This window comes from Phacochoerus africanus, chromosome 1 (assembly GCF_016906955.1).
Source record: "Phacochoerus africanus isolate WHEZ1 chromosome 1, ROS_Pafr_v1, whole genome shotgun sequence".
NCBI lineage: Eukaryota > Metazoa > Chordata > Mammalia > Artiodactyla > Suidae > Phacochoerus > Phacochoerus africanus.
The window spans coordinates 228319942-228346510 of record NC_062544.1 but is presented as its reverse complement, the minus strand read 5'-3'; the positions used below and the strand labels follow the sequence as shown (position 1 = coordinate 228346510).

The window sequence follows — 26569 nt, the reverse complement described above, 5'->3', positions numbered from 1 at the left end:
CTTCCACCCATTTTTTTTTTTTTTTTGAGCAGCTTTGAAAATGCAGTGGATTCATTACTAAAAACAAATGCAGCACCCAGACTAAGTTGGGTGCCGCACTTGTTTTAGCTGAGAAAGAAGAGATTCTATTAAACCATTTCTTGGAAGCAGACACTCCAGAACAGAATACTTTAACTAGTCCCATTTCTTGGTGATGGCATTAATACCTTTGATTTTGTGGGTTTTTTTTTTTTTTTTTCCTAACCAATGTGTTGTCACACATGTCCTCTTTGTTGCACCAGACCACACACATGTGCACAGAATCCCTGAACTCAAGCATAGCTCAGGAAAATCACCCACTTGGTTTAACTTCCTATCTCAGTCATTGCAGAGTTTGAATCTCTGTTCTTGTCTCTAGAACTGCTTATGTAATATATGTGTTCCGAGAAACTAAAATAAAATTTTATTAAGTGCCGTGTCATTTTAAAGTTCAAAGCAAGTTTACCAAGGCTTAGTAGACTTAAAGGTAAAAGATAGCAATTCCCTTATTCTTTACAGTTGCTGGCAGTTTGAAGTGCAGCAGTGAGACTCTCCTTTAAGACTGGGTGCTTTGAGGTCTCAGTAAATCTGTGACATCTGTGTAGATTCAAAATACCATGGAATCAAGGGCAGAACAAAGGAAAAATACAAAGTAAAACTTGTTCATTTTATTTTGTTATGCCAAACCTCTGTCAAATTTTGATTTGCAGTAAAGGTCAACCATGTCTGTTTGGTATCTGAGGCCAAACCAAAAGGCACAATTCTATTTTAATCCTAATTATAACTTTTACTTCCAAGTGTATGATTAGGTTATTTTCCCCCAGGGCAAAGGGATAGGGTAATTTAAAAGGATAAAATAAAAGGCCATTTTGGAAATATTACTTGTGGTGCTGTGTGCTTCCTAGATTAGATGAACTTCTACTCCAGCCATAGTTAAAATAAAAGACATCTAGGTACACCTCTTTAGTGTCTGGTCCTGGACAGGTTATTGGGCAGAGCTTTGATTCCACTTCTTATTTTTTTAAGACATACAGTTCTGCCCTCAATTTCTATCAGAGAGTGTTTGCAAGCCAACACTTACATCCATACCTGGGGAATCAGATAGGGATTATACTTACAAAATAGTGTTCAGTCAATTATGTCATGTCTGAAGTTATTTGAGAAGTCTTGTTGAGTTATGGCAGGGAGAACTCCTGCAAACTTCACAGTGGAGGCATCGTCCTCTCTAAGGAGAAGCCCAGATAACTTCACACCTAATTTTCATGTGTTTTTAAGTGCTAAGTACCTCTTTTCAAGCTAAGAAAAATGACATGTTTCCATTTTCTCATCTGGCCATTTCAAGGGATAGACTCTGTTGGCCTGAGTTTATCCATATTTCCCCCGACATGTTCTAGCATCCTTCTTCAATAGCCATCCACTGTTTAGATTCCAAATGGTAATGTCTAAGTTCTCATAGTCACATGGACATTTTAACACTCAGGCTTTCCAATTCATCCTCACTTCTAAACATCTGTGACCTAAAACAAAATGAATAATTAGCTGTAGACGACCTGGGCTTATGCTTTTCCAGGCTTGACCTCTGACCCACTGGGCTTGTGCTTTTCCAGGCTCGACCTCTGACCCGCTATCTGCCCGTCCGGAAGGAAGACTTTGATTTGCGGAGCCACGTAGAGACTGCTGGCCACAATATTGATACCTGTTATCATGTGTCAATCACAGAGAAGACCTGCAGAGGGTTCCTCATCAAAATGGGTGGAAAAATTAAAACTTGGAAAAAGCGTTGGTTTGTCTTTGATCGGAATAAGCGCACCTTCTCTTATTATGCAGGTGGGTAATAAAACAACAACAACAACCCTGAGTGGTATATTCAAACTAGGAACCTTCTATTAAAGAGGTTAAAGAACAAAGGCAATAAAATTCAGTATAAATAAGTAGAGTGGTAAGTAATAGAATCAATGGCAATATTAGCTTGATAGATGTATATTATTTTTTAGACCAAAATATTTCTTAAACCATGAGACCAGGGAAAAAAAAAAAAAGATTTCTATTTATGTCCTTATGGTCCTATGCCCTATATAAGTTACACACAATTAGGCAGCTTAGCTGACAGTCATTCAACCATAGTTTATAAACTAGAATGGCAGTTTAAGCAGAGAGTAAAACTCATCAATGAACTAGTGAATGAGTATTTATCAAGTGACCGGAGTATATTTGGATTATTTAAATGCTAGATTATGAGAACCATTTACATTTAGATCTCATATGAAATATGTCCATCTTCAGCATGAGTACAGTTATGACTTTTCAACTGCTGAGTGAGGGTAGCATCAGACTAGAGATTATGAAGAGACCCTGCCTTGGGGTGACTGTATTGACATTTATGAGCATTGTCAGGAATTATTACAAAGTGTATCAGTGTAATAAATACAAACTAACTCCAGTCACTTAATCTGTAGTGTGAGGTCAGAATATGTTTATGAAGAGAGCTGTAAGAAACCAAGAAGCATGTGAAAGAAGGAAGACTGGCTGTGGAGCTCCAGAATGGGGGTGAGAGGGTGGGCGGCATGCCTTTCACCCAAAGAGTTAGGGGCTCTTTGGGTAGGGTTCCAGTTGCTATGGGGGCGAATGGACTGAAGCAAATGGTCTACCCCTCACAGGTTCCCTGCTTGCTTCCCTAGGGCTTTCTGACCTTGGGTTTTATAAAAATCCAGAGACAATTTCTTCAGTTAATACAATAGAAAAGATGCCTGTGTAATAAGAAATGCCAATTTAGTGTCTGCAGAATACATAAACAAAACTTGGCTGTGTGCTAGTCTCCATAGACAACCTCAGCCAGAATTTTCCAAAAACTAAATTTGAAAATAACCCTGACCAAACAGCTTCAGTCTTCTCTGCTTCTCTTCTCGGGGAGCCATTTTTCATTCTTTCATCTGTCAGCCAGGTGAGGGGTTCAGTGCTTCTGACCCGTGCAAATGCATGTTTCCAAATTTACACCTTTTGGTAACTCATTTTCAAGTTTTTTTTAAATACCAAAACCTTTTTGGTTTATGAAAGATTACTCCGAACCTTAATACATAAAACAGACGAAAATGATATTTAATTCAGGTTTTGGATATTTACACATAAGAGACCTAGTTTGACCACTGCTGTCTCTTTGGCGCTGTTTACAACCATCATCAGCTTTGCCGGCTCCCCCCATCACCAACCCCACTCTTCCCAGACACCACTAAGCACAGGAATGGATCAGCCCACAGGCCTGTCCTGCAGATTGTAGTTCAGGCTGGTCTTGATCCCATGACACCAGGCCCATTCAGCTTGTCAGCAAGGTATGTCCATGTGTGTAAAGGGCCGAAAGCTGGAGCTTTAGGTCTCCCTGTGGACCAGACCCCTGGCCTCTGTGCTTGGCTTCCCACATATTAACTGGGTAACTTTAGAAGAGTCTCTGAAAAAACTGAAGAAGAGAAAACATCTGTAAATTGGTAGGATAATGCTATTGAGACAGAATGGTTAGCACTATCTCATCAATTCAGCATAGCATTATTGATTCTGTCAGTTTCACCATGTGCTTGTGAGGCCTGTATTTTTCAGATTCTTTCTCGTCGATAAAGTGCCCTACAAACCAAAGTTTTATGTCCCAGTTTTCTGCCTGCTTTGACACACTGTCAAGGTTTACTTTTATCTTCAGAATTTATTTTACATTGGTTTCCAGAAAGCTAAGTATTGTTGTTTTCCCATGCATTATTGCAGGGTCTTTTTTACCAGATGTGTGAAAGACACGCTGATCTTCTTGTTCACAGAGAGTGGTGGAAACCCACTGAACATGGTATTAATTAACCCAGTGTTTCCCTAGGAAAAGCAAAAATAAACACAAAAATATGGTCTACAGTCAAATAAGGAAATTCTGCGTTAAATGCAATGACACTGGTTTATTTTCTGCTAAAATTCTAGGAGCTGTTTCTTTTTTTTTTTTTTTCAAACTAGATTTTTATTGTTGTTGTTAGAAAAAGAGGACATTCACTTTAGTAAAAACTCAAAATACAACTAGGTCTATATAATGAAGGTGGGTTTCTTTCCCACGACAAAAGTTCTAACCTTCTCTTTAACACTGGTCAGTCTGAAATATCCTTTCAGATTTTTATCCTTTCAGATTTTTCTCTACTCATTTCATATATGTTTCAGTATATATAGGTATTCTTTTGTCTTTAATACAGTTAGGACCAAATTATTCACTCTGCTCATACCTTTCTTCACATAACAATATTTCCAGCTTTTTCTGTAATGAGCACATGTAAATTTACCTCAGTCTTTTCCGTGGCTGTGTAGATTCCATTGCATGGCTGGCCACTAATTGCTTCAGTTCCCTATTAAAGTTCCAGTAGATATTTTGCAGCCTTTTGCTCAAATGAACACAAGTCCATGTGTACATCCATGAGTAGCTCTTATAGGATACAGTTTTAGAAGCCCAATTGCTGAGTAAGGGGATTTTAGTATTTTTAATTATGTCTGTTTTACTAAATTACCTCCCCAAAGAGGCTTTCTTATTTGCATTTCCATCAGCATGGTAATCTCTTTCTCTGCATCCTCATTATGATTTTGAGGTTCTTTAATATGCCTGCATGCATTATGATCTCTACAAGCTTAAATTATGAAATATCTCAAGAACTTATTGGTCTTTTTAGTCACCAAAAAGTGATGCTCTTTGTTTGGTGGGTGGTTTGGTTGTTTGTTTTTGTTTTGTTTTATGTTTAGTTTGGTTTTCATGGCAAATCTGCTAAAATCATTGGAAACACTCTGGAAAACTCTGCATTGAAAGGTCATTAAACTATTGACATGAAGCTCTGGTGGGAACAAGATAAGAAAAATCAAGCATGCTAGACAAGAAATTTGATAGAAAAGAAATACAAGTAGACTTTAATTATAAGTCAAAAAACACATTTGTTACAAATTTCATTACAACAGATCTGTGTGTTAATATTTTCATTACAACTATTGTCTTGGAGAATATGCAGAAACAATTTGTTATCAATGTCAATGGTGTTTATACTTTGCGTGCTAACCAGACAGGATTCTGGGTCATCTTTTGACTGCTAATTTGGTAAAGAGCTTTGGACAAAGTCATTTAGCCCCTTTGTTTAGGGCTGATAATTCTAACCTCTCTGTCTTTTTTTTTTTTTTTTTCCTTTTTTAACCATAGAATAGGGCTAATGTACTAACCTAGATTGTCTGAATTAATCTTAGATAATTTAAATGCTAGATAAATATTTTGGCGTTCCCATTGTGGCTCAGTTCCTGTTGTGGCTCAGTGGTTTAAGAACCCAGCTAGTATCTTTGAGGATGTGGGTTCAATCCCTGGCCTCGCTCAGTGGATTAAGGATCCGGCATTGATGTGAGCTCTAGTGTAGGTTGCAGGTGCGGCTTGGATCTGGCATTGCTCTGGCTGTGGCATAGGCTGGCAGCTGCAGCTCAGATTAGACCCCTAGCCTGGGAGCTTTTATATGCCGCAAATGCACTCCTAAAAAGCGAAAAGCAAAAAAAAAAAAAGATAAATATTTTAATGATGATAATTACAATGAAATTGTAATTTTTCCTGTCCATCAGTGGTGATAAAGTATTTGTTTTAACATATCTTCCATTGCAGACAAGCATGAAGCTAAATTAAAAGGAGTAATATACTTTCAAGCCATTGAGGAAGTATATTATGATCACCTCAAGAATGCTAATAAGGTAAACATTGAATTTCAGATTCCTGCAGTTTGAATGCCTAATTAAATTGAAGAAGATAGATTTTTTTGAATTCTGAGCAATTTAGATTTGTTATTCTGACATGATGGATATGATCAGAATGGTGTTGGAAAAGTAAACAAAGCAGTAATTAGTGCAGCTCATCTTTTTGTTAGAAGAAATAATGTCATGAAAAAAATGAAATATTCTAGATATGTTGGTTTAGGAAACACTGCTAAATAACTCTTTGCTGAGATTCTAAGAAGGAGCTGCAACCTAGTTATGAGGAAGCATCTTAGTAGGGTTAAGAATAACACTTATTGAGCAATTTATCATGCACCCACTATTAGCTAGGTGCTCTGCTAGAGCTTTACAAAGTAGCTTCTAAGACAACAGGTGAGCTCTTTGTGAGAATTCTTGTGCAGAAAAGCCAGAAAGATGGTCAATCTTGAGGAAGATGTTGAGGGCAAAGGTAACAGGTTGTATTAGGGCTAAAAAAAAAAGTAAAAGCAGGAGTTCCTGTTGTGGCACAGTGGAAATGAATCCGACTAGGAACCATGAGGTTGCAGGTTCGATCCCTGGCCTTGCTCAGTAGGTTAAGGATCTGGCGTTGCTGTGGCTGTGGTGTAGGCCAGCAGCTGTAGCTCCGATTCGACCCTTAGCCTGGGAACCTTCATATGCCATGGGTACAGCCCTAAAAAGCAAAAAAAAAAAAAAAAAAGGGAAAACATAATGGCTACATAGATTTCTATGAATTGGCACTTTTGAAAAGAAAGAAGCCTTCACATAGCTCATATTATATTTAATGTTATAAAGACGTTTGTTTTACATTCTTTTCCTTTTTCAATTTTTTAGAGTCCTAATCCATTACTCACCTTTAGCGTCAAGACACATGACAGAATCTACTACATGGTGGCCCCATCGCCAGAAGCCATGCGGATCTGGATGGATGTTATAGTTACTGGGGCAGAAGGTTACACTCACTTCTTGTTGTAGTGAACTGACACAACAGTGCGCTTCAGGGCCAACTGCAATAATCTCTTCCAAGAATGAAGCCATATTCAATCCCAGGTGGAAAGACCCAACAGACCCATCGCTTTAACTGTATACTCAGAACTGCTTTCGTGTGAACGAAAGTCACTTGTAAAAGAGAAAGAAGGGGTTTTTCAGTTCAAAGCTTGACCGTGAATAATTCAAAGCTTGATCATAAATAGCAAAAGAATTGACATGCCTATGAAAACACCATTTTGGTAAATAGCATCACTTATAGGGGCATTTCTCATAAACTATTTTTCATCAATTATTGATTTTGGTGAAATAAACCAGCTGCAGAATGTCTATATATACTTGGAAATATGAAATTATTTTAGCACCCAAATTTTTGACATTGACATTATTGGCAATCAACCGGCTTTAAAAAAAAAAGTATTTTTGCTGAATATTATTTTACAAATATAAGCAAATAAGGGCTTGAAGGGAATATATTTTAGGAGGAGTTTTGTCCTAATTTTTAAATTCTACACCTGAACCAAAGACTTGACATGACTTCTGTCTAACAGCAGTAGTTTCGAGTGATGAACTGCACTTAGTGTTACTCTACATTTTAAAATGGTACTTTGATGCCAACACGTGCCCAGGAAGCTGACTTTGAAGAGTCACCACCAGCCTAATCTACTATATAAATGGCAGTCCACTTTTGGTAAAAGAAGAAAGAATAAAAAGCTATGTGTTTTAAGAAGAAACAGTCTTAGACATTCTGTCACCCTTTGACAATTTAAAGAAAATATTTAGGAGCTGTTTTGCTGAAGATTTCTCCATTCCCAGTGCTGAGAATAAAGGCAACTAGTAGCAATTTCCTTTAGATTGTCTGATTTCTCTTTGTTATGGAGTATACCTGTTAATTGCAGCCTCAAATGATGTAACTATGAAATCAGAGCTCTTTGTTCACCAAAGAACAGACCAATTAAAATACTTATTTACAGAAGGATTGTAGTTCTATTAAAAGGCAAATGAAGTTCAACTTAATGTTCTCTATAATGTACTATTTTATTATGTTTTTTTCTTCACAATTAGCCTTTGTTTTTTAGATTTAAGTTAATTTTTGTTGAATGAAATGACTTCAGGCAAGTCTCCTTTATAATGGTTTTTCAAATGCCATTCATCCTGGTTTGTCATGTTGTGTGTGTTTGTAAGTATGAATGTACTTTTTCCAGAAACTTGGCGAATGAATAGAAGTGAAAAGTAATGATGTTACTTACCAATACAAGGGAAATGATTAAGTTAAAAGTGTCAAAAAGTCTTTGTTAGGCCTGACTGGGTACAATTTTTTTTTTTTTTTAATTTGCAGTGGTTTGTGTACATGTTGCCAATAATAAGATTTTGCATCTGGATGACACATGATTTTACTTGAACAGTAAAGGACAAAATCACAATTGCAGAACACATGTTTATAATCTGCCTTTTCAGAGATCATCCCCAAACCCTTTAATGATCTAAGAGAGTGAAATAACAATTGCTAAAGTTTTGTTGGTTAATGTAAAGCTATAACTTTTCTAAACTGTACTTTACTTGCTTCATCGAATTGTAAAGATATTCTAATCAACTTTATATCTTGCATGATGTAGTAAACCTTTTAAATATGTGTGTTAAAATATGTTACTTTTGGATTAAGATGTTGACCAGATTTCACATTTGAAAATATACACTCATCTCTCATCAGGAAGTTAACTATTGGTAACATGACAGGGGGTGGATTAATCAGCAAAAGTTGATTGTAGAATCTTTGTAAAGGTTGTCGTGTACTAACATTATGAATTGTAGTTTATGAACTGAAGTAATCAGAAGTATCTCTGGTCATATTGCTGTTGCTAACAAAATGAGATAACCTTTGAAAAATCTGACATTTTACTGTCTTTTTGCATGGATGCAATTATTACTGGGAATTGAAGGGCTGTGTTTATTTATTCTTTTCTCTGATGGGGAAACACAGGTGTGACGTTAAAGCTCTGGGGATGGGAGCTCCTGTTGTGGCTCAGTGGTTTAAGAACCCAGCTAGTAACCATGAGGATGTGGGTTCGATCCCTGGCCTCATTCAGTGGGTTAAGGATCTGGTGTTGCCATGAGCTGTCGTGTAGGGCTCAGATTCTGTGTTGCTGTGGCTATGGCATAGGCCAGCAGCTGCAGCTCTGATTAGATCCCAGGCCCATGAACTTCCATATGCTGCAGGTGCAGCCCTAAAAACCAAAAAAAAACAAAAGAGCCCTAGGACTTTACTTGGTGGGGACATCTTTTGTCCTTGAATTAATTAAGGCAGCAGATTTCAGAGAAAGAAACTGCCCTCAGCAGTATAGTCCATTCATACCTGTTAATGAAGACAATGTTGACAGTAGGTCAGCAAATTTGTCCACTTCAAGCCCATCACTGTCAGTGAAACCATCTTCACTTGACACTAGCCACAATTTTTCCTGAGTTGTTATATTGATAAAGGTGGATGGAGAAAATGACCCATGGGTTTCCCTGCTTTTTTTGTGCAGTATCTTTTCCAATATGAGAACAAATCAGATTTTTTTTTTGTTCTGTTGCGCATAAAATGCAAAAAGATCTTCAAAAATAAAGGAAGAGAATAGGGACAGGAATGACTGAGAATATTTGCAATTATCCAAACCAAAGGGATAAGTGTTTATTGTTAAGATAGAAAGGATAAAGTGATGTGCACTGAGCATCACCTTAGTGATTTAGTCCCTTTGGAGTCTATAACAGGTTTAATGCAGAGTAGGCAAAGTAGTTCAGCAGCTTTTGGAGAAAAAAGTTGCTGAAATCAAGCAGTTGTCCTTGCTCTGTTTCTGGCATTGCACCTCTCAAGAAAGATCTGTAAGTTTTTATTTATCCAACTTTTCCAGGGCATTCTAATAGGACAGTTTCTCAAGACTCCAAAGATAGGCTGGGTTCACTGTATCCATCCTATGCCAGTCATTAAACTCCAGTACTAGTCATTGCTGCCAAATTCATGACCAAGATAGTAAAGTGGCTTTACTCAAAGTACTAAACCAGCCACAATAACGTCTAAATAGAAAATAAACAGCAAAAAAACTAGATAAGGCTTTACTTGTTGATGCTTGCGGCTTCCAAGAATTGCAGTGAAGTGCGTGAGAGCTGCAATCCAGAGACCCTTGTACCACAATTTATTCCACCATTTTTTAAAATTGGTGAGTCCATTTTTTTCTTCTATTTACCTCTAAAAATGCTGTTTTAGTAATATGCATCCTTATAAACTAGTATTTTTTCCTATAGTCACAAATTGGGGCCACTAAGTGAAAGGGCATTGAAAACGATGCATGCTTTAAATTGTCTTAGATGTAGACAGATTACTTGGCAAAATAGTTTAGTAGTTTACCCTCCTACCAACCATATATGAGTGCTGGTTTCCCAGCATCCTTGCTAATGGTTGTTCTTTTTAACTCTCGCCAATCTGATAGGGAAAATGCATTATTTTAAACATTTGCATATTTGAATTAATCGTATTTACACATATGAACTGTCTATCAAACTGTTGGCCAATTTTATTGTAATTATATATTTTTCTTATTTCTCGAAGGAGACTGAAATATTAATGTTCTGTTATCTGTGATGTAAAATCTATCTTTCTAGGCTCTCATTTGATTCAAGGTGCCCTTTTTGCCATTCAAAAAGTTTAAGTTCGTATACAGCCAAACATATTTTTATTCCTTATTATTTGGGGGTTTCAAATCTTGCTTAAGAAAGTCCCTTCTATCCCCAAAGTATAAAATATTCTCCTAAAGTGTATTTAATCCATTTAGTTTATTCTTTTGTTGAGATCCTTTATCTACTAGAACTTTTTTGCTTGCATGAAGCATGAGACAGAGGTCAGAGTGATTCAGTAATTTCAACAGTGAGGCATACAAAGAGCTAAAACAAAAACTGAACAGGAGCGAAGGAGCGGCGAAGGCTCAGTTCCGCTTCAGGTGTTTATACAAGCACGCTGCAGGTCAGAGCTAAAGACCGTTTCCAGTGCAGGTCAAAGCAATCGGAGGGTGAGAACGACTTGTAAGCAGCAAGCCTAGTATTTTATGTTTCCGCTCCCTACTGTCCTCGGGGTGACAAGATGGGTTCTTATCTAGGAACGGTGAATGAGAGTCCTCTCCCTGCTTTCAGTCCTGGAGTATCTACCCAATGAGAAAGTCGCCTACTGAGGGCAATCAAAACCGTCCAAACCGTCGTAAGAAAAGCCCTCATAGAACTGCGTAACAGCTGTAAACCCGTAAAAGCGACTACACTGCGCATGCGCGCTCTCCGGGTGTTGGAAAATAGGATAGGCGTGGCTTACCACGTCGAGACGTCCCCCCGGTGGCGCAAGCGCAGACTCGGTTCCTGCGCGCTGTGCGCATCTCTAGGTTGGCGCGGGGCGCAGTGGCCGCTGGGAAGATGGCGGGGGTGGGCTTAGCGGCTGCGGCTTCTTGGGTACCTTGTCGCAGGCGGGGATGGGCGGTCGTCTCCTTCGGCTTCCACCGTGGTCTCAGCGCGTTGCTTGCACGGAAGCCGGAGCGCGCGCCATGGTGGCTCGCAGGTCAGTGTCCGAAAGACTGGTGTAGGACGCATTCTTTCGAACACCCCGGATTCCATCAGTTCCTGTCCCATGCATTTTTGGCGCCCCTTTCAGAAATGCTTTTCCCTGGTTCTCAGTAACCCAGTTCTAGTCGGTCTTGACAGTTCTGGTTAAGGCTGTGAGGAGAACTACCGGCCCCGGGCATCCTAGACATTCTGGGCCATTGGTGGCGTTACACTCTTCAGTTTAAGGATCCTTTCTGCCCGCCTTCCCTGCTGAGCTAGGAAGAATTCAGGTGTGCATTTAATGCGTTTGATTATTAGTTGCTTCTTCTTTTCTCTGCAGGTTCTAAGGGGTTAAAGATCGTGACCATTAAGGTGCTTAGACCTGCCTTCCCTTGATTTGAGTTTTACAATATGAATATTTTCATTGTAAAAATGTGAACACCGTCATCAAACCTAGTTTCTAGTTTTGTTTTTTCTATGATCCCAACCCAGTAAAAACCATAGTCATTACTCTACAAAGGAAACTAGAATGTGAACCAAAAATTAGATCCCCTGAATGTTTCCTTTGCTTGTTTGATTTTTCTCCGCCCCACTTCACCTTCACTCCCAAGCCTCATATGTCTTTCAGAATTCTGTCTTTTTTCTTTTTGGTTTTGTTGTGTTCACACCCTTGCCGCACAGCTAATACATGGTGGTTGGAATGGGAATTTTCATGCCGAATTAAAGTTTCTAAACTTATAATCAGTTTAGTTTACATTGAATTGCACACAACCAAAAGGCTGTTGTATATCTGTACCTCCAGCAAAGTTTAGTATGTCATTAACTAGAGTATGATACTCTTTTATATAGAAAGCATTCATTGAGCAGTTATGCCCCAGTCTTTGAGCTAATCTTTATAGTACAAAGATCATTTATGGATATAATGTTAAGAAACTGACCACTTAGAATTTATCAAGATTAAATAAACTGTAATTGTCTCAGGGAGAATTTCCTGTATTGGAAAATAATCTGGAAGAGAGGATAGGAAGGGAGTTTTTGAGGGCTGAACTAAGGAAATGGAGAATGAACATTTTTGTTGCTATAATCTGTCAACCAACATAATTGGTTCCTAATAGCCTTGTTTTTCACTAAAAGTTTAAATTTTGGCATATTCCACTCTTAACTGGAACAGGCTTACATATAAAAGGGATAGCTTTAAGCTCTCAATTCAGTTTTTTAAAAAAACCAGCTGCTCAAATCCACAATGAGGAAAACTTTATCAGTTCACATGGAAGAGACTGAGAAGTTTTCATTAGCCACAATAAAGTAGAGAAAGTTTTCATGTGATATAAAAGAAGAGATTCCTTTTGTCCAAAAGAAGACTGTAAAGGCGTACAGAAATCTGATTTCTTTGGAGGGAGAAAGTGGGATTATAAATGACTTTTTGTTTAAATATCTTTCTACATTTTTTAAGGGCAAGTATTGACTTTATGATAGGGAAATAATTTAAAAATAATGAAATGGGAGTTCCCGTTGTGGCTGTATGAATTAAGAACCTGAAATAGTCTGCATGAGGATACAGGTTCGATTCCTGGCCTCGTTCAGCTGGTTACTGATCCTTTGTTGCCACAAGCTGAGGTGTAGGTCACAGATGTGACTCGGATCCTGTGTTGCTTCGGCTGTGGTGTAGGCCAGCAGCTGCAGTTCTCATGTGACCCCTAGCCTGGAAATTTCCATATACCGAAGGTGTGACTGTAAAAAGAAAAAAGAATTTTTTTAAATAATGAAATGAAATAACCTTGTAAGATTTACCCATTGTGCCATTGTACTTGCACTAAGATTTCTGTGGACCATTCACAGAAAGCCAAACCAACAATTAATACTGTGATTGGGAGTCCCATGAGAAATCTTTTTCTGAAAATTGTATTATCATAAATTTACTCAAGGTTACTTGTAAAGAAGCTGCTCATTGAACCCATCTCAGCAGATAAAGAATCATGAATACTTCGCTATTACCATGCCCCATGATTTTATGGGTGGAGAGGGAATCCGTAATAAAAGGGACACAGCGTGTCTGCCTTTGAAACAGTTGCTCAAGGGCAGACCAAACTTGTTTCTCAGCCTCCCCACCAAAACAAAGAGGATGTGAAACTCCTCAAATAAAAAAAAAAAAAAAAAAGAAGAAGAAGAGGACGAAGAAGGCAGAAATCTCACTAGAGAGGACTAAAACTAGACGAATCTGAATGTTGATTGATAACTGTTTTAGACGGAGGATGTAACAGCAACAGGGAAACATTTTTGACAAGTCTCTCTGTCTTCTGTTGCCTTGAAATTTCCTCATCATTGTGTATTTTGGAAGAATCAAGATTGGACCTTGCTCAAAGAAGGCACGGGTGGATTTTCGACATGATTTTAAAGATATCATGCACAGACTTGTGACTTTAATGCCTCAAATCTGTATTTGTTTTTTCTCTATTAAATGGAAATAATATTTGATATCAACTTGATGAACTCAGAAAATTAATATTGAAAATATGTGTGGTTTTCCAAAAGCTATATTTGAAAACTATAGTTTATGGTTTGTGCACTTTGTTTAGCTTGCAGGCAAAAGACATCAGTCTCTTTCCTTAGTCGACCAGATCTTCCAAACCTGGCTTATAAGAAGCTAAAAGGCAAAAGTCCAGGAATTATCTTCATTCCTGGCTATATTTCTACTATGAATGGTACAAAAGCATTGGCAATCGAGGATTTTTGCAAATCTCTGGGTCATGCCTATATAAGGTAAGAACAGCACATTTCAGAGAAAATATTACTACCGTTTAGCATGGCAGTAGAAAATAACTTCTGCTTCAACCAATAGAAAAAAATGCCAGCATTTTTATAGATTAATTTATTTTAATGGTTTGTAAATTTTCATCCTGCGATTTAGGGTTCTTGTAAAATGCAGTCTTTAAAAGGCCTGGTTTAAAGGTCTTTGTGTCACACTGACAGTGTTGGCAGAAAAACAAACTAGTGGTAACTAAGCTTTTTACAAACAATATTCTAATATAACAAACCAATATACCAGTTGGCTTTCTTATAATCTCTTGTAATTATATTGTGGTTTTCCTTTGAGGACTTAAGGACTTTTATTTGATCATTGTTTATTTCCTTACTTTTAAAATATATGGTTTAAAATAATATATGTGTTTAAAAGTACTGTAAATTTAGTATTATGTAACTTACATTTCCACCTAGTTTTCTCTTTCTTCTCACTGCAGTAGTCTGAGTATGTATAAGCATAAATAAGAATGTGTGTTGTTTTAAAAAAAAGGATATGTGTTGTTTAATTACAACTTGGTTTCAAAATTCCTAATATTTCATGCTAATAATTATTTTACTAAAATAATATGTTTACATTTTATTAGATTTGTTTACTTAGTCATTTATTTAGTGCTTAATTTGCTAGAAGAGATAGTTTAGTGAAAAGAGCACTGGCCTGGAATTCAAGAAACATGGGCTCTAGAATTAATTCTTGCAAAAACTGACAAGGTGAGTCAGTTAATAAATGCTGGACTTATTTTCTTCATCATAAAAAGAGGAGATTGGACAAAAGTTAAATTTCTGAGCTCTTTTCTAGCACTAACAGCCTAAAAAAAAAAAATCTATTCATCTAGTATTTTAGAAGAATTGCACTAATGTCCACTTAATAGGTCTGGAAAATACAGCTTTTAGAAATAACATAATAAGTAATTAGAAATAAAAATTAAAAATAAAACTTCTAGACTTAAAAACAAGACTTTTATGCAATATATTAGCAGAAATTATTTCAATTATATGGATTTAATCTTACTCCTTTTACCAAATTAACTGAATTATTTCATTTCCATTCTTAAAACTAAAAAATTTGTTCTGACCTAACTTATTCTGAGGACTAGCGTATCTTTTACAAGTAGATTTTCTAGCACTATACTAGTTCTGTGAATATACAAATTATAAAATATGGTCACTTAAAGATCTTTTAGTCAGGGTGGGGAAATTCAAGATAAAATGCATATGGAAAGTTAGTTGGAAATATTCATCAAAATGTGATCATGTCAAAGAGCAGGATACTTAATTATATAAGATGAGAGAGTCAACTATACGTCAATAAAATTTTATTAAAAAAAAAAGATGAGAGAAAGCTGGGAGTTGAATTGAATAGAAAAAACTTTATAAAGGAACACTGAAAAATAGTCAGGATTTGGGTAAAAATGAGCTATCCAGGAAGGAAGACAACCCTGAGCAAAACATGATAATGTCAGAAAAATTGCCATCATTCTCCTTTTTTGTCCGCAAAACACTTTGAATCAAGAAATCACATTTTAGGGAGTTCCTATTGTGGCTCAGTGGAAACAAACCCAATTAGTATCCATGAGGATTCAGTTCAGTGATTAGTATCCATGAGGATTCAGTTCAGTGATCCCTGGCCTTCCGTTCAATGGGTGAAGGATTCATCATTGCCGAAAGCGTGGTGTAGGTCCCAGATGCAGCTTGGATTCCCCATGGCATAGGCCAGCAGCTGCAGCTTTGACCTCTAGACTGGGGACTTCCATATGCCACACCTGCAGCCTTAAATAAAAAAAATTAAAAAAATAAAAACGAAAACATTTTATCAGTTCTTGAATTTAAATTGAGACTGTGGGGAGTTCCCATCGTGGCGCAGTGGTTAACGAATCCAACTAGGAACCATGAGGTTGCGGGTTCGGTCCCTGCCCCTGCTCAGTGGGTTAATGATCCGGCGTTGCCGTGAGCTGTGGTGTAGGTTGTAGGTTGCAGACACGGCTCGGATCCCGAGTTGCTGTGGCTCTGGCGTAGGCCGGTGGCTACAGCTCCGATTCAACCCCTAGCCTGGGAACCCCCATATGCAGCGGGAGCGGCCCAAGAAATAGCAACAACAACAACAACAACAACAAAAAAAGACAAAAAAATAAAAATAAAAAATAAATTGAGACTGTGAGAGCTATAACAAAGTTCTCTCTCCCATTAAGACATTTAGAGGGATTTTCTGCATTTTGGATACATATGAGGTATATGTTTTAAAGGTATATTAAGTAATCATGATGAAATTGTAATGTATACAGACTATTAAGTGGTACTGTATTAAAATATAGCCTGTGTATCTTTATAAACCTTTATAAGGTGTATCTTTATAAACCTTTATAAGGTATAGCCCTTGTTACAGTTTTTAATTTGCTCAGGTTCCTTTTTATTTGCTTTTATCAAACTTCATTGCAATCTAATCACTGTTGGCTGTTGATTGCATTAAAGCTTGTTATAAGAGATTTTATCTTCTATTTTATCTTTTATACTCCCAGTTTCTCGGTTTACTTTTGTTGCGATTTTGGCTCTAAAACGTTAATCCTAAATAAAGAAATGGTTAGTTTTTGTGTATTATGTAAGATATAGTGCATATTGGTTCTGTGAAAATGGTTTCTTAATATCCTGTCACCATGCCTGAAATAAGATTGAGTCAGAGCTCAGGAATATGACACATGGTTTTAGGGCTGATATTCTCTCATAATTATTTCTAATAGAATTTTAAATTCTAGGTTTGGGAATATGTCCCAGAGTATTGAGGCTGCTAGGACTGAGTTTAAAAGTTTTAAAATGCTGAATATTTTTTAATTATCTTTGTCTCTTGCTGAAATATAGTTCAGCAAAAATGAACTATATTTTTTACTTGTAATATATTAATATCACTGAATGTTTAAATTTTCCTTTTTGAAAGCCCTCTCCGTGTGTTTTGCATCTTCACCATATATTTGGAAGGCATCTGTAACCAGTACAACAAATAGAGTTGTCCAGTTGCCCACTGAGGTGGGTAAAGGAGAACTAGTGGTGTCTTTCTCCCCTCTTTCTCTGTGGTCTGTCTTATACATCTCCTGGATTGAGGAGAAATAATAACTATGATTTAGACTTCAGCAGCTGCCTTGTTATTACTATTTCCCAAGGTTCCAAAACCACTCACTTCATATCTAAAGAAAATTTTAATGTCTTTCTCCATTGCTTATAAATCCCTTATCTCTGGAAAAAATATATACAACATATATCACATATATATTCTTACATGTACACTAAAAACACTAGGATTTATTCGTTTTCACCAGATTGTAAGAATTAGAAAAAAAAAAAAAGCTTTAAATTGGAATAAAATAATTTTTTCACTTTTACTTCCTACTTTTGTTCATTTAGTATGTATTATAATACTCAGTGTCTGAGGCTTACATGCATGGCCACTGTGAAGAATGCAGAGACAAAAATAAGATAATGGTCTTTCCCCTCCATGATCTTACAGTCTGATAGGAATGATGAGCCATATATACACATACATAAATTGTCATAGAGCAGAATTAATAAAATTGTTACTAGTAAGAGTGAATTATGTAGAAGTTTCACTTTGTAGAGGTTTTTTGTTTTGTTTTGTTTTTTTCCCAACTTGTCTGAGAAGCATTTCAAGCAAAAGTCCATTTGGACTAAGCTCTGAGAGAAGATATTAGTAGTGAAGTGATGGGAGAAGAAGTTCTAGGTGAAATAAATGGATGAGGCATAAAACAGAGACAGAAATCAGAGTCTGTTTTAGAAAGAGCAAGTTGATCAGTTTGGCTAAAGCAGTAGTTTCATCAGAGGAGGTGATAAAAGGTTGATCTGAGATGACCAAAAATATAATGTTCTTAAAAAACAGGCTAAAGCACTAAATTTTTATGTTATGTGTCTTAAGGAGTCATTGAAGTTCATGCCATATCAATATAATGTTTCAGGAAAATACCTGACAGGTATAAAATAGATCCATTTGGAGAGAACAGAGCCATAGAGACACAATGAGGAGGCTGCTGTGATAGGCTGGGTTTGAGATGGCAGACCTGTACCACGATACCAGTCTTCCCAAACTGAGGAGAAAGGTCTAAATGTGAGAAGAAATGAGAATGAGTGAGGATGGTACAGGGCAGGCAGTATTCTAGACGCTGGAAAAACAAATTTGAATATAACAGTCTATCCTTAAAGAGCTGACATCTTAGTAAGAGAGAGACATATATTTAAAATTTGATTGTAACACATGATATGAAAAGTGTTAATTGAGCACATATTAAAGGAAGAGGCTGGAGTTCCCGTCGTGACGCAGTGGTTAACGAATCCGACTAGGAACCATGAGGTTGCGGGTTCGATCCCTGCCCCTGCTCAGTGGGTTAACGATCTGGCGTTGCCGTGAGCTGTGGTGTAGGTCGCAGACGCGGCTCGGATCCCGTGTTGCTGTGGCTCTAGCGTAGGCTTGCAGCTACAGCTCCGATTGGACTCCTAGCCTGGGAACCTCCATGTGTCGCGGGAGCGGCCCAAGAAATGGCAAAAAGACAAAAAAAAGAGGCTGACTACTGCTGAACAGCACGTATGTCAAAGACAGTTCCTCAACAGAGATGACATGACTTAAAGGATGAGTAGGCATTTGAATGGAGAAGGAAAGTTTTTTAGGCAGTGGAAGAGCATGCAAAGACTCAAAGTTAGCAAAGGGCTTATCCAGGAATTGGGAGTAGTTAAGTATGACTAGGATTTAGGGCAATCTGCAGAACTGATAAGATAGTTCATGATTTATTGAATTGAGACCTTGAAGGAGAGGTAAAATTCACAAATCAGACAGACTCTGAGCCTGGAGAACTAGGAAGTTGAAAGAGAAAGAAAACCAAGTGGACGGGCTAGTGATGATGAATTTGATTCTGGACTTCTCTTTTCCTTCTGCTGATTTAGGAGACATATACTAAACACTTAGCATGTGCAGAGAACTGATATAGGCACTGGGAGAGCAGTGGTGAACAAATATTCTGCCCTTACACAGCTTCCATTCTAGTGTGGGAGACAGACCACAAACCAGTAATCATATATCATATATAATGTTAAGTAGCAATATTTGCTATGAAGAGAATAAAGCAGGGTAAGGAAATAGAGAATGACAAAAGAAGCACGACTTTAAGTTGAGTGGTCAGAGAAGGCTTCTGGAAATGTAACATTTGAACCAAAGGCCTGAATGAAGTGATGGAGTGATCTAGGTGCGTGTCTGGAGATAGAGTGTTCCATGTGGAAGGACCAGCTGATGTGAAACTCCTGAGGCAGGACTGTGGGTGTGTATTTCATTAACTTTAAGAAGGAAAGTGAGGATACAGTTGGAAGGGGGAGAGAGAACAGTATGAAATGAGATCAGAGAGGTGGTTAGGACCTAGAGGATGGGAAGGACTTTGGATTTTACATAAAGATTATACCAAGCCTTTGGGGGGTTTGTGCAAGATGTGATTTTTGTTTTAAAAGGATCATTGACTACTGGGGGTGGGGGTAGATTATGAGGGAGAAAAATTAAAATGGAGATTTACTAGGAGACTGTTGCATTAATTCAATGGAAAAGGATTGTGACTTGGACCAGGCTGGCAGCAGTGGAGGTGAGAAAGTGGATGTGGGAGATAATCTGCAGGTTAAGCCATTGCGATTTGCTGAAATGTATATTGACTTCACTGTTTTGTGTTAATAGATTTTAGGCATTATAATAATGATTAGTGTGCTCTCTTCCATAAAAGTTAGAGAAGCAAATACATAGATATCTAGATATAGTTATGTTTTCTCTTTTTCCAGGTTCGATTACTCAGGAATTGGAAATTCAGATGGTAACTTAAAAGAATGCACAGTGGGAAAATGGAGAAAAGATGTTCTTTCTATAATTGATGAATTGGCTGAAGGACCACAGGTGACTATTTTTGTTAAATATGATGATATTTGTTGACTATAACCTCATGATATTTGAGCTGTTTCTTTAGACGTGAAAATGTACGTAATATTTTAAATGTCGAACAATCAATTTTTATATTTCATATCAAACCGATCGATCAGTTCTCTCATTTTTACTTTCTCATAAAATGTAAGTAGTATTTTACTTTTTACTTTACAAATTTTGTTTGTTTAATGTACTTTCTATTATATACTTAATACTTTAACAAAAAGTAATTATAATTTTAATTTTACTTTGTCCCAGATATTAAAAGTCTGGAAGCCAGTGGATTAAAAGGAAGAAAGTATACACATTCTATGAAATTATTCATAGATCAGTCCCTTACAGTAAAGAAAAAGAAATTCCTCTGTAAAATGTGTGTTTATTCTTAGATACTGGTTGGATCTAGCCTGGGTGGATGGCTAATGCTTCATGCAGCAATCGCGCGACCACAAAAGGTTGTAGCTCTTGTTGGCATAGCCACAGCTGTAGATGGCCTAGTGACACAGTTTAATCAGCTTCCTGTTGAGGTAAGTCCCAGGCAACCTCAGGGTATCCCTCCTGTCATTCTGCTCCCTCTTTCTTTGAATTTTGTTCATGTGTCATTTGTTCTTTGACTCGTGATACAGGCCCATCTTTTGTTTTAGCTGCCTTTTTGTGTACAATCTCTTTGCCACCTTTAACTGTGTGGTCTTCTGTTTAAGGTTTCTTTTTCTTCACAGTCCCCTCAAATTCTGCCAGGTATTTGAGCCACAGTAATAAAGTCACACTTTAAATTTCTTGTTTTAGCAATGTTTTCATGGTAATCACATTTATTTGTTTGAATCATACATCATGATCTTTTTTTTATACTTCTTAATCTTATTATATGACCTGTAGGAAATAGTACCTATTCTATGAACATGTTAGACTGGCTAATCAATTATGGAACTGTTTTTTAGCCTGAAAGCCTCAGATCCTCTCTCGGCAGAGCTCTCAGGGCACACATTGTCAGTCACACACAAGCAATGAGGTTTACCATTCCTGACTTAGACACCAAGTGGGCATCCTTCTTCTACTCCCAATTCTCATATTTTGTTTTAAAAAGGGTGCCTTCATCATTAACGTGTTCTTAAGCCAATCATGTTAGAAATGAGGTTTCTGAAATAACAGGGAAGGCAATTAGTTTATGATACTTTATTACTGGACATATGTTTTAAGCATTTCAGATATCTGTCTTCAAGGATAAGAAATAGCTTTTTGTGTGTTTTTTTGTTTTGCAATCAATTGAGTTCTCCTTGGGCATCTTTTTCCTAGGGATCTAAATTTTACCTGTGAAACTAAGATCCTAGCAGGCCTGAGGCACAGAAAAATTAAAGAAAAATGGTCCAGAGCAGTGTTTCAAAAAGTAGTCTTAAGGCCAGCAGCAACAGCATCACCTGAGAATTTGTGGAAGTATATATTCTTGAGTTTCACCAAGACCTACTGAATCAGAAACAGGGAGTATGTCCCCAGGTGAAATTTGAGAACCACTGCTCTGGATGGTGAATGAGCAGGAGGAGGAGGAAAAGACAAAGAAGAAAAAGGAGTTCCTGTTGTGGCTTAGCAGGTTAAGAACCTGACGTAGTGTCCGTAAGGATGCAGGTTCCATCCCTAGCCTCAATCAGTGGGTTAAGGATCTAGTGTTGCCTCAAGCTGTGGCTTGGATCTGGTGTTGCCATGGCTGTAGTGTAGACTGCAACTGCAGCTCCAATTTGACCCGTAGCCCAGGAACTCCCATATGCTACAAGTGAGGCCTTAAAAAGAAAAAATAAAATAAAAGAAGAAAAAAAGCATATGTAGTGTTGAAGAGCAGAATGTCATTGACTTTTGTCTAAATTTTTGCATTTGACTCAATGCCATATACTGTCTATTCTAAGTTTATTCTTAGTTCACATTGTTATTTCCAGCTCCTTAAGAAATGGCATTGGGAGTGCCTTAGTGGCACAGCAGGTTAAGGATCCAGTATTGTTACTGCTGTGGCTTGGGTTTGATCCTTGGCCTGGGAACTTTTGCATGCTGCAGGTGCAACAAGGAAGGAAGGGAGGAAAGTAGGGATGGAGGAAGAAAAGAAAAGAAAGAGAGGGCATTGTCTACATAGTCTGGTTCTTCATGTGATTTCCTCTCAGGACTAAAATTACAAAGTTGATTTTCCTTAAATTTATGTCCTAGTTCTGAATTTTTTCCACTTGATCATTTCTCATACATAGTTGCTCAATGCACTTAGCTGCTAAATTTTCCATCCTTCTGCATCTAAATCTTGGACCCCTTACTCTGTTCTCGTAACTCAATGTTACAATGCTTCTTATGGTAGGAAATGATTTCAAGAAGGTGGTATGTGGGAAAGGAGTTGGTTAAACAGTTTGGGGGAGGGGCAGCTTACTGGTAAATGACAGGTCTGTATACAACTATATACGTTTATTTTTATGTGTGTATGTATCCATCACTCGGAGAAAAGATAGGGTAGATACTCTGTAAGTCACTGAAGACAGCTGTTGCCTGCAATCAGAGTATATCTTTGCCAGTCCTAAATCAGACCACCAAAAGATTCTTAACAGAAACATGTTGAGCCCTTGTTAACTTAAAAGCATGTGTGAAGAAAGATCAGGGACACTAGGACCGCTATCTCTTCTTCTGCACACAGATCGCTAGTGCTAACAATGTCAAAGGAAAGGAAGTGGAGTTTTTTACTATCTTCTTTAGCCCTGGGAGTGTTAAGGCCCAGCATTACCCATTGTATAGAAACTTGACTTAACCTCTTAACTGACTCTAATCATTGTCTCCTTTGGACACTAGAGGGCGTCAGACAGGATGCTGCACAGCTGTTGGAATCCAAGCTACATAGCCACGTTGCCTTATTAGTTTTTCTTGGTGTAAAAATTATGTATATTGTACATGTACTTTGATTAATACTGTTCTTTGCTATTTCTTAACTTTTTGAGGCTTTGGGACACAAAAAATTTTGTAAAGTCAAGTTTGTCCTTCAAATGAACAATATTTATTCAACTCAGTAGCAGATTAACAGCTAGTTGGGTAAGGATGCTTAAAATGCCAACTATTATTATGTCTCAGTAATTAGCATAGTTCCCACTTCATTTAATAATCAAACTTAGTTCTAATTACTGAAATTAAAAATTCGGGAATAATCACGAGTAGTTTGAAGATAACTGAGTATCATTTTTGCTTTAAATATTTGGTTCACATGTTGCTTTAATGCAGCAGACCCCATGCTATTAATATAGATTAATACATTTTAAAGCTTTTTAGACATTTGTTAATTATAAATCATTGGGGAATATTTAGAAGTCTAGCTTTCAGATATTTAGCTTTTTCACAGAATCAAATCTTTTTGGAATTTAATAAAATGCATTAAAATGCCTAAAAACATATAGACATATATCATACATATTTTATAGACATATAGACATATATCATACATATTTTACTGTTCAAATTCTTTTTCCCTTTTTGTATTTGTAATAAGTCAACAGTTTTAAATATGGAAAAAAATCAATATTTTTATTGAAAATATAAAACAAAAATATGTTGTATGGGGCTTTTCTTTCCTTATATTTTTCATTGTTTTTGATAAGATGCCCACCTGTTTTTCTAGCCCTTCCATATTGTATGGTTTCAATAGACTCAAAGCTATTTACTTCTTTTTTTTTTTTTTTGTCTTTTTGCTATTTCTTTGGGCCGCTCCCTCGGCATACGGAGGTTCCCAGGCTAGGGGTCGAATCGGAGCTGTAGCCACTGGCCTACGCCAGAGCCACAGCAACGCGGGATCCGAGCCACATCTGCAACCTACACCACAGCTCATGGCAACGCCGGATCGTTAACCCACTGAGCAGGGGCAGGGACCGAACCCGCAACCTCATGGTTCCTAGTCGGATTCGTTAACCACTGCACCACGACGGGAACTCCCCTATTTACTTCTTGATTTATTAGTTCAAGTTGTGATAGTCTTTCCAAAGAATTTATTATATACGGATAAACCTTTATTTTCAAAGATGTTCATGGAAGTATTCATCAATGTGAGAATGGTCAAGTTAGTTATATTAGATGCAATATGGTGGACAATTATGCAGCCTTTAAAAACTTAGTAGAATGTTTTAAAACCTAGAAATATATATTAAATATAAAGCAGCATTGAAAATTATATATGAATTATAATAGCTAAGTGTTTTACATATTATATCTATAAAGACCAAACACATATAGAAAAATACTGGAAGGAAATAAGCCAAAGTATTAATGGTTGTTATATCCATGAGATAGGTTTATGAGAAATTTGTTTCTTTTTATGCTTTGTATATTTCCATGTTTTTATAATGAGTATATGTTACTTTAACTAGAAAAATTGTTTAAGGTAGATTATCTTAGGGAGTTCCTGTAGTGGTGCAGCAGAAACAAATCTGACTAGTATCCATGAGGAAGCGGTCCGATCCCTGGCCTGGATCAGTGGGTTGAGGATCTGGCGTTGCTATGAGCTGTGGTGTAGGTTGAAGACATGGGTCAGATCCCTTGTTGCTGTGGCTGTGGTGTAGGCCAGCAGCTGCAGCTCCAACTCCTGTCCTAGCCTGGGAACTTCCATATGGCATGGGTGTGGCCCTAAAAAAAAAAAAAAAAAAAAAGATTATCTTAAAAATTGAAATTCTTCAAGAATCAAAGGATAACCCAGTATTTATTTTAAGGGTAGAAATGATATCATTTCTCAGTTTTCAGGAAGTATTTGGAAGACTTGACATCTAAAACAGCAATTTTTTTTCTCATTCCGTAGGACTCTGAAAGCAAAAGCTACATCTTGTAATATTCAGCCTAAAATTGGATGTGTATGACTGCCCCAGAGTAACCACTGTCTTAAAAATTTTTCATTTTTAGTTTTATGCTTGATTCTTCTCTCCCTGCCCCATCCCTATTGTAGTAACTTTTTGTATACACATTTTTAATTTTATGATTTTGAAATCTAAACAATTTTTATTCCTAAGATTTAATATGTAATATGAATGCTACCTTGACTAATTCCAAGAAATTATTGTACTTTTGTCCCCTTCATTTCCCCTTTCAGTTGGGGTGAAGCAACCCCTGATTTTAGATGTTAAATGATGAAGTTAGTTAAATCTTAATTTGAATCCTAACCATAACAGCTACTGCCTTTCAACTTTAAACATATTTACTACTCTAAGCTTTAACATCCTCTTTTCTAAAAATGAAATAATGACAGAATTATCAGGATGTTATGATACACTGTGTGAAAAATACTTGTCACAGTTCTTTACACATAGTATTTAGTTACTGGTAATTATCACTATTATATTTATGTTCTCTTTTCTTCTTCAAAGGCTACTTTTCTTCTGTTGAGATTGTTGCATGTATTAGTGTTACATAAATATTTTCATTTTTCTCCTTTTCCCCAATAGACAAAAAAGGATATAGAGATGAAAGGTGTGTGGGCCATGCCATCAAAATACAGTGAAGAAGGAGTTTATCGCATTCAGTACAGTGTCATTAAAGAAGCTGAGCACCACTGCTTGTTACATAGTCCCATTCCTGTGAACTGCCCTATAAGATTGCTCCACGGCATGAAGGATGACGTTATTCCCTGGCATACATCTGTGCAAGTTGCTGACCGAGTAGTCAGCAAAGATGTAGATGTCATCCTCCGAAAAGACAGCGACCACCGAATGAAGGAAAAAGCGGACCTCCAACTTCTGGTTTACACTATTGATGACTTGATTGATAAGCTTTCAACTGTAATTAACTAGAATCACAGTTTTAGTTGGTTTGTAAACTCATGGATCCAGAAGGTAGAAGAGATGAAAGACCTTGATAAGTAGGTTTTTCTTATCTCTATTTTGTAAATATCATGTATTTATTCAGTGATGTATTTGCACAAGTGATACAGATCGTGAAGAAAGCATCAGCTGCTGTTTAAAAAAATTCTCTCCTGCCTTCAACCCTTGATTTTTTTTTGTTAAAATATTTCCTATTTTTTTATTCAAGAGATGCTTACTTTATAATGCCTATGTTAACTGTGCCAGCTCCTAATTGTGCTTTCTTCTATTTAGAATTGCTAATAAAGCTTGATTTTTTGTTTTTGTTTGGTATCATTGTATATAGAGATTTGTTAAATTCTGATTTTAAAATGTAGTTCACAAAATACAGGAACATGTTTATTGACATAAATCTGAAATGATTAGAGAAATATCTGAAGCATAAAGTTCGAAAAAAGCTATTACTTTAATATCTTATATTCTGCATGTTATATTTGAATTTAAAATCAAGGTTATTTTAACTGCTCAAAACTTTACAGATCTATGAAGGAGATGTATCATTTTTAAATTGTGGCTTATATATCGTACAGTTAAATAGGGGAATTTCATCTTAGGCAATGATATGGTATTTTCATATTCTGACTTCATATTCCAAAGAGGAAATTAATCTTTACATTTGTCACCTACCTGTGGAAACATGCCTTTTTATTAATATGTACTTGAGTGC

General features: G+C 36.9%; 2 protein-coding genes across 8 annotated transcripts in view; both read left to right on the top strand.

Moving 5' to 3' along the window:
* Window positions 1–8639, top strand: part of PHLDB2 (pleckstrin homology like domain family B member 2) — a 247294-nt gene extending 238655 nt beyond the window's left edge. For all 6 annotated transcript variants that reach the window (XM_047792739.1, XM_047792774.1, XM_047792765.1 and 3 more), the window contains 3 exons: window positions 1626–1845; window positions 5657–5742; window positions 6595–8639. In XM_047792739.1, coding sequence (XP_047648695.1) covers window positions 1626–1845; window positions 5657–5742; window positions 6595–6735 — 447 coding nt within the window. In that variant the 3' untranslated portion in view covers window positions 6736–8639. The remainder of the gene's footprint in view (window positions 1–1625; window positions 1846–5656; window positions 5743–6594) is intronic.
* A 1976-nt stretch (window positions 8640–10615) lies between these two features.
* On the top strand, window positions 10616–26288 carry ABHD10 (abhydrolase domain containing 10, depalmitoylase). 2 transcript variants are annotated; one of them, XM_047792715.1, is made up of 5 exons: window positions 10626–11323; window positions 13884–14067; window positions 19918–20029; window positions 20443–20580; window positions 25489–26288. In XM_047792715.1, exons 1-5 carry the CDS (start codon window positions 11182–11184, stop codon window positions 25831–25833), a joined length of 921 nt encoding a protein of 306 aa, XP_047648671.1. In that variant the 5' UTR covers window positions 10626–11181; the 3' UTR covers window positions 25834–26288. The 2 variants fall into 2 exon arrangements, with proteins under 2 accessions (XP_047648679.1, XP_047648671.1); XM_047792723.1 differs by lacking the exon at window positions 20443–20580 and having other exon boundaries at window positions 10616–11323.
* The last annotated feature ends 281 nt before the right edge of the window (window positions 26289–26569 follow it).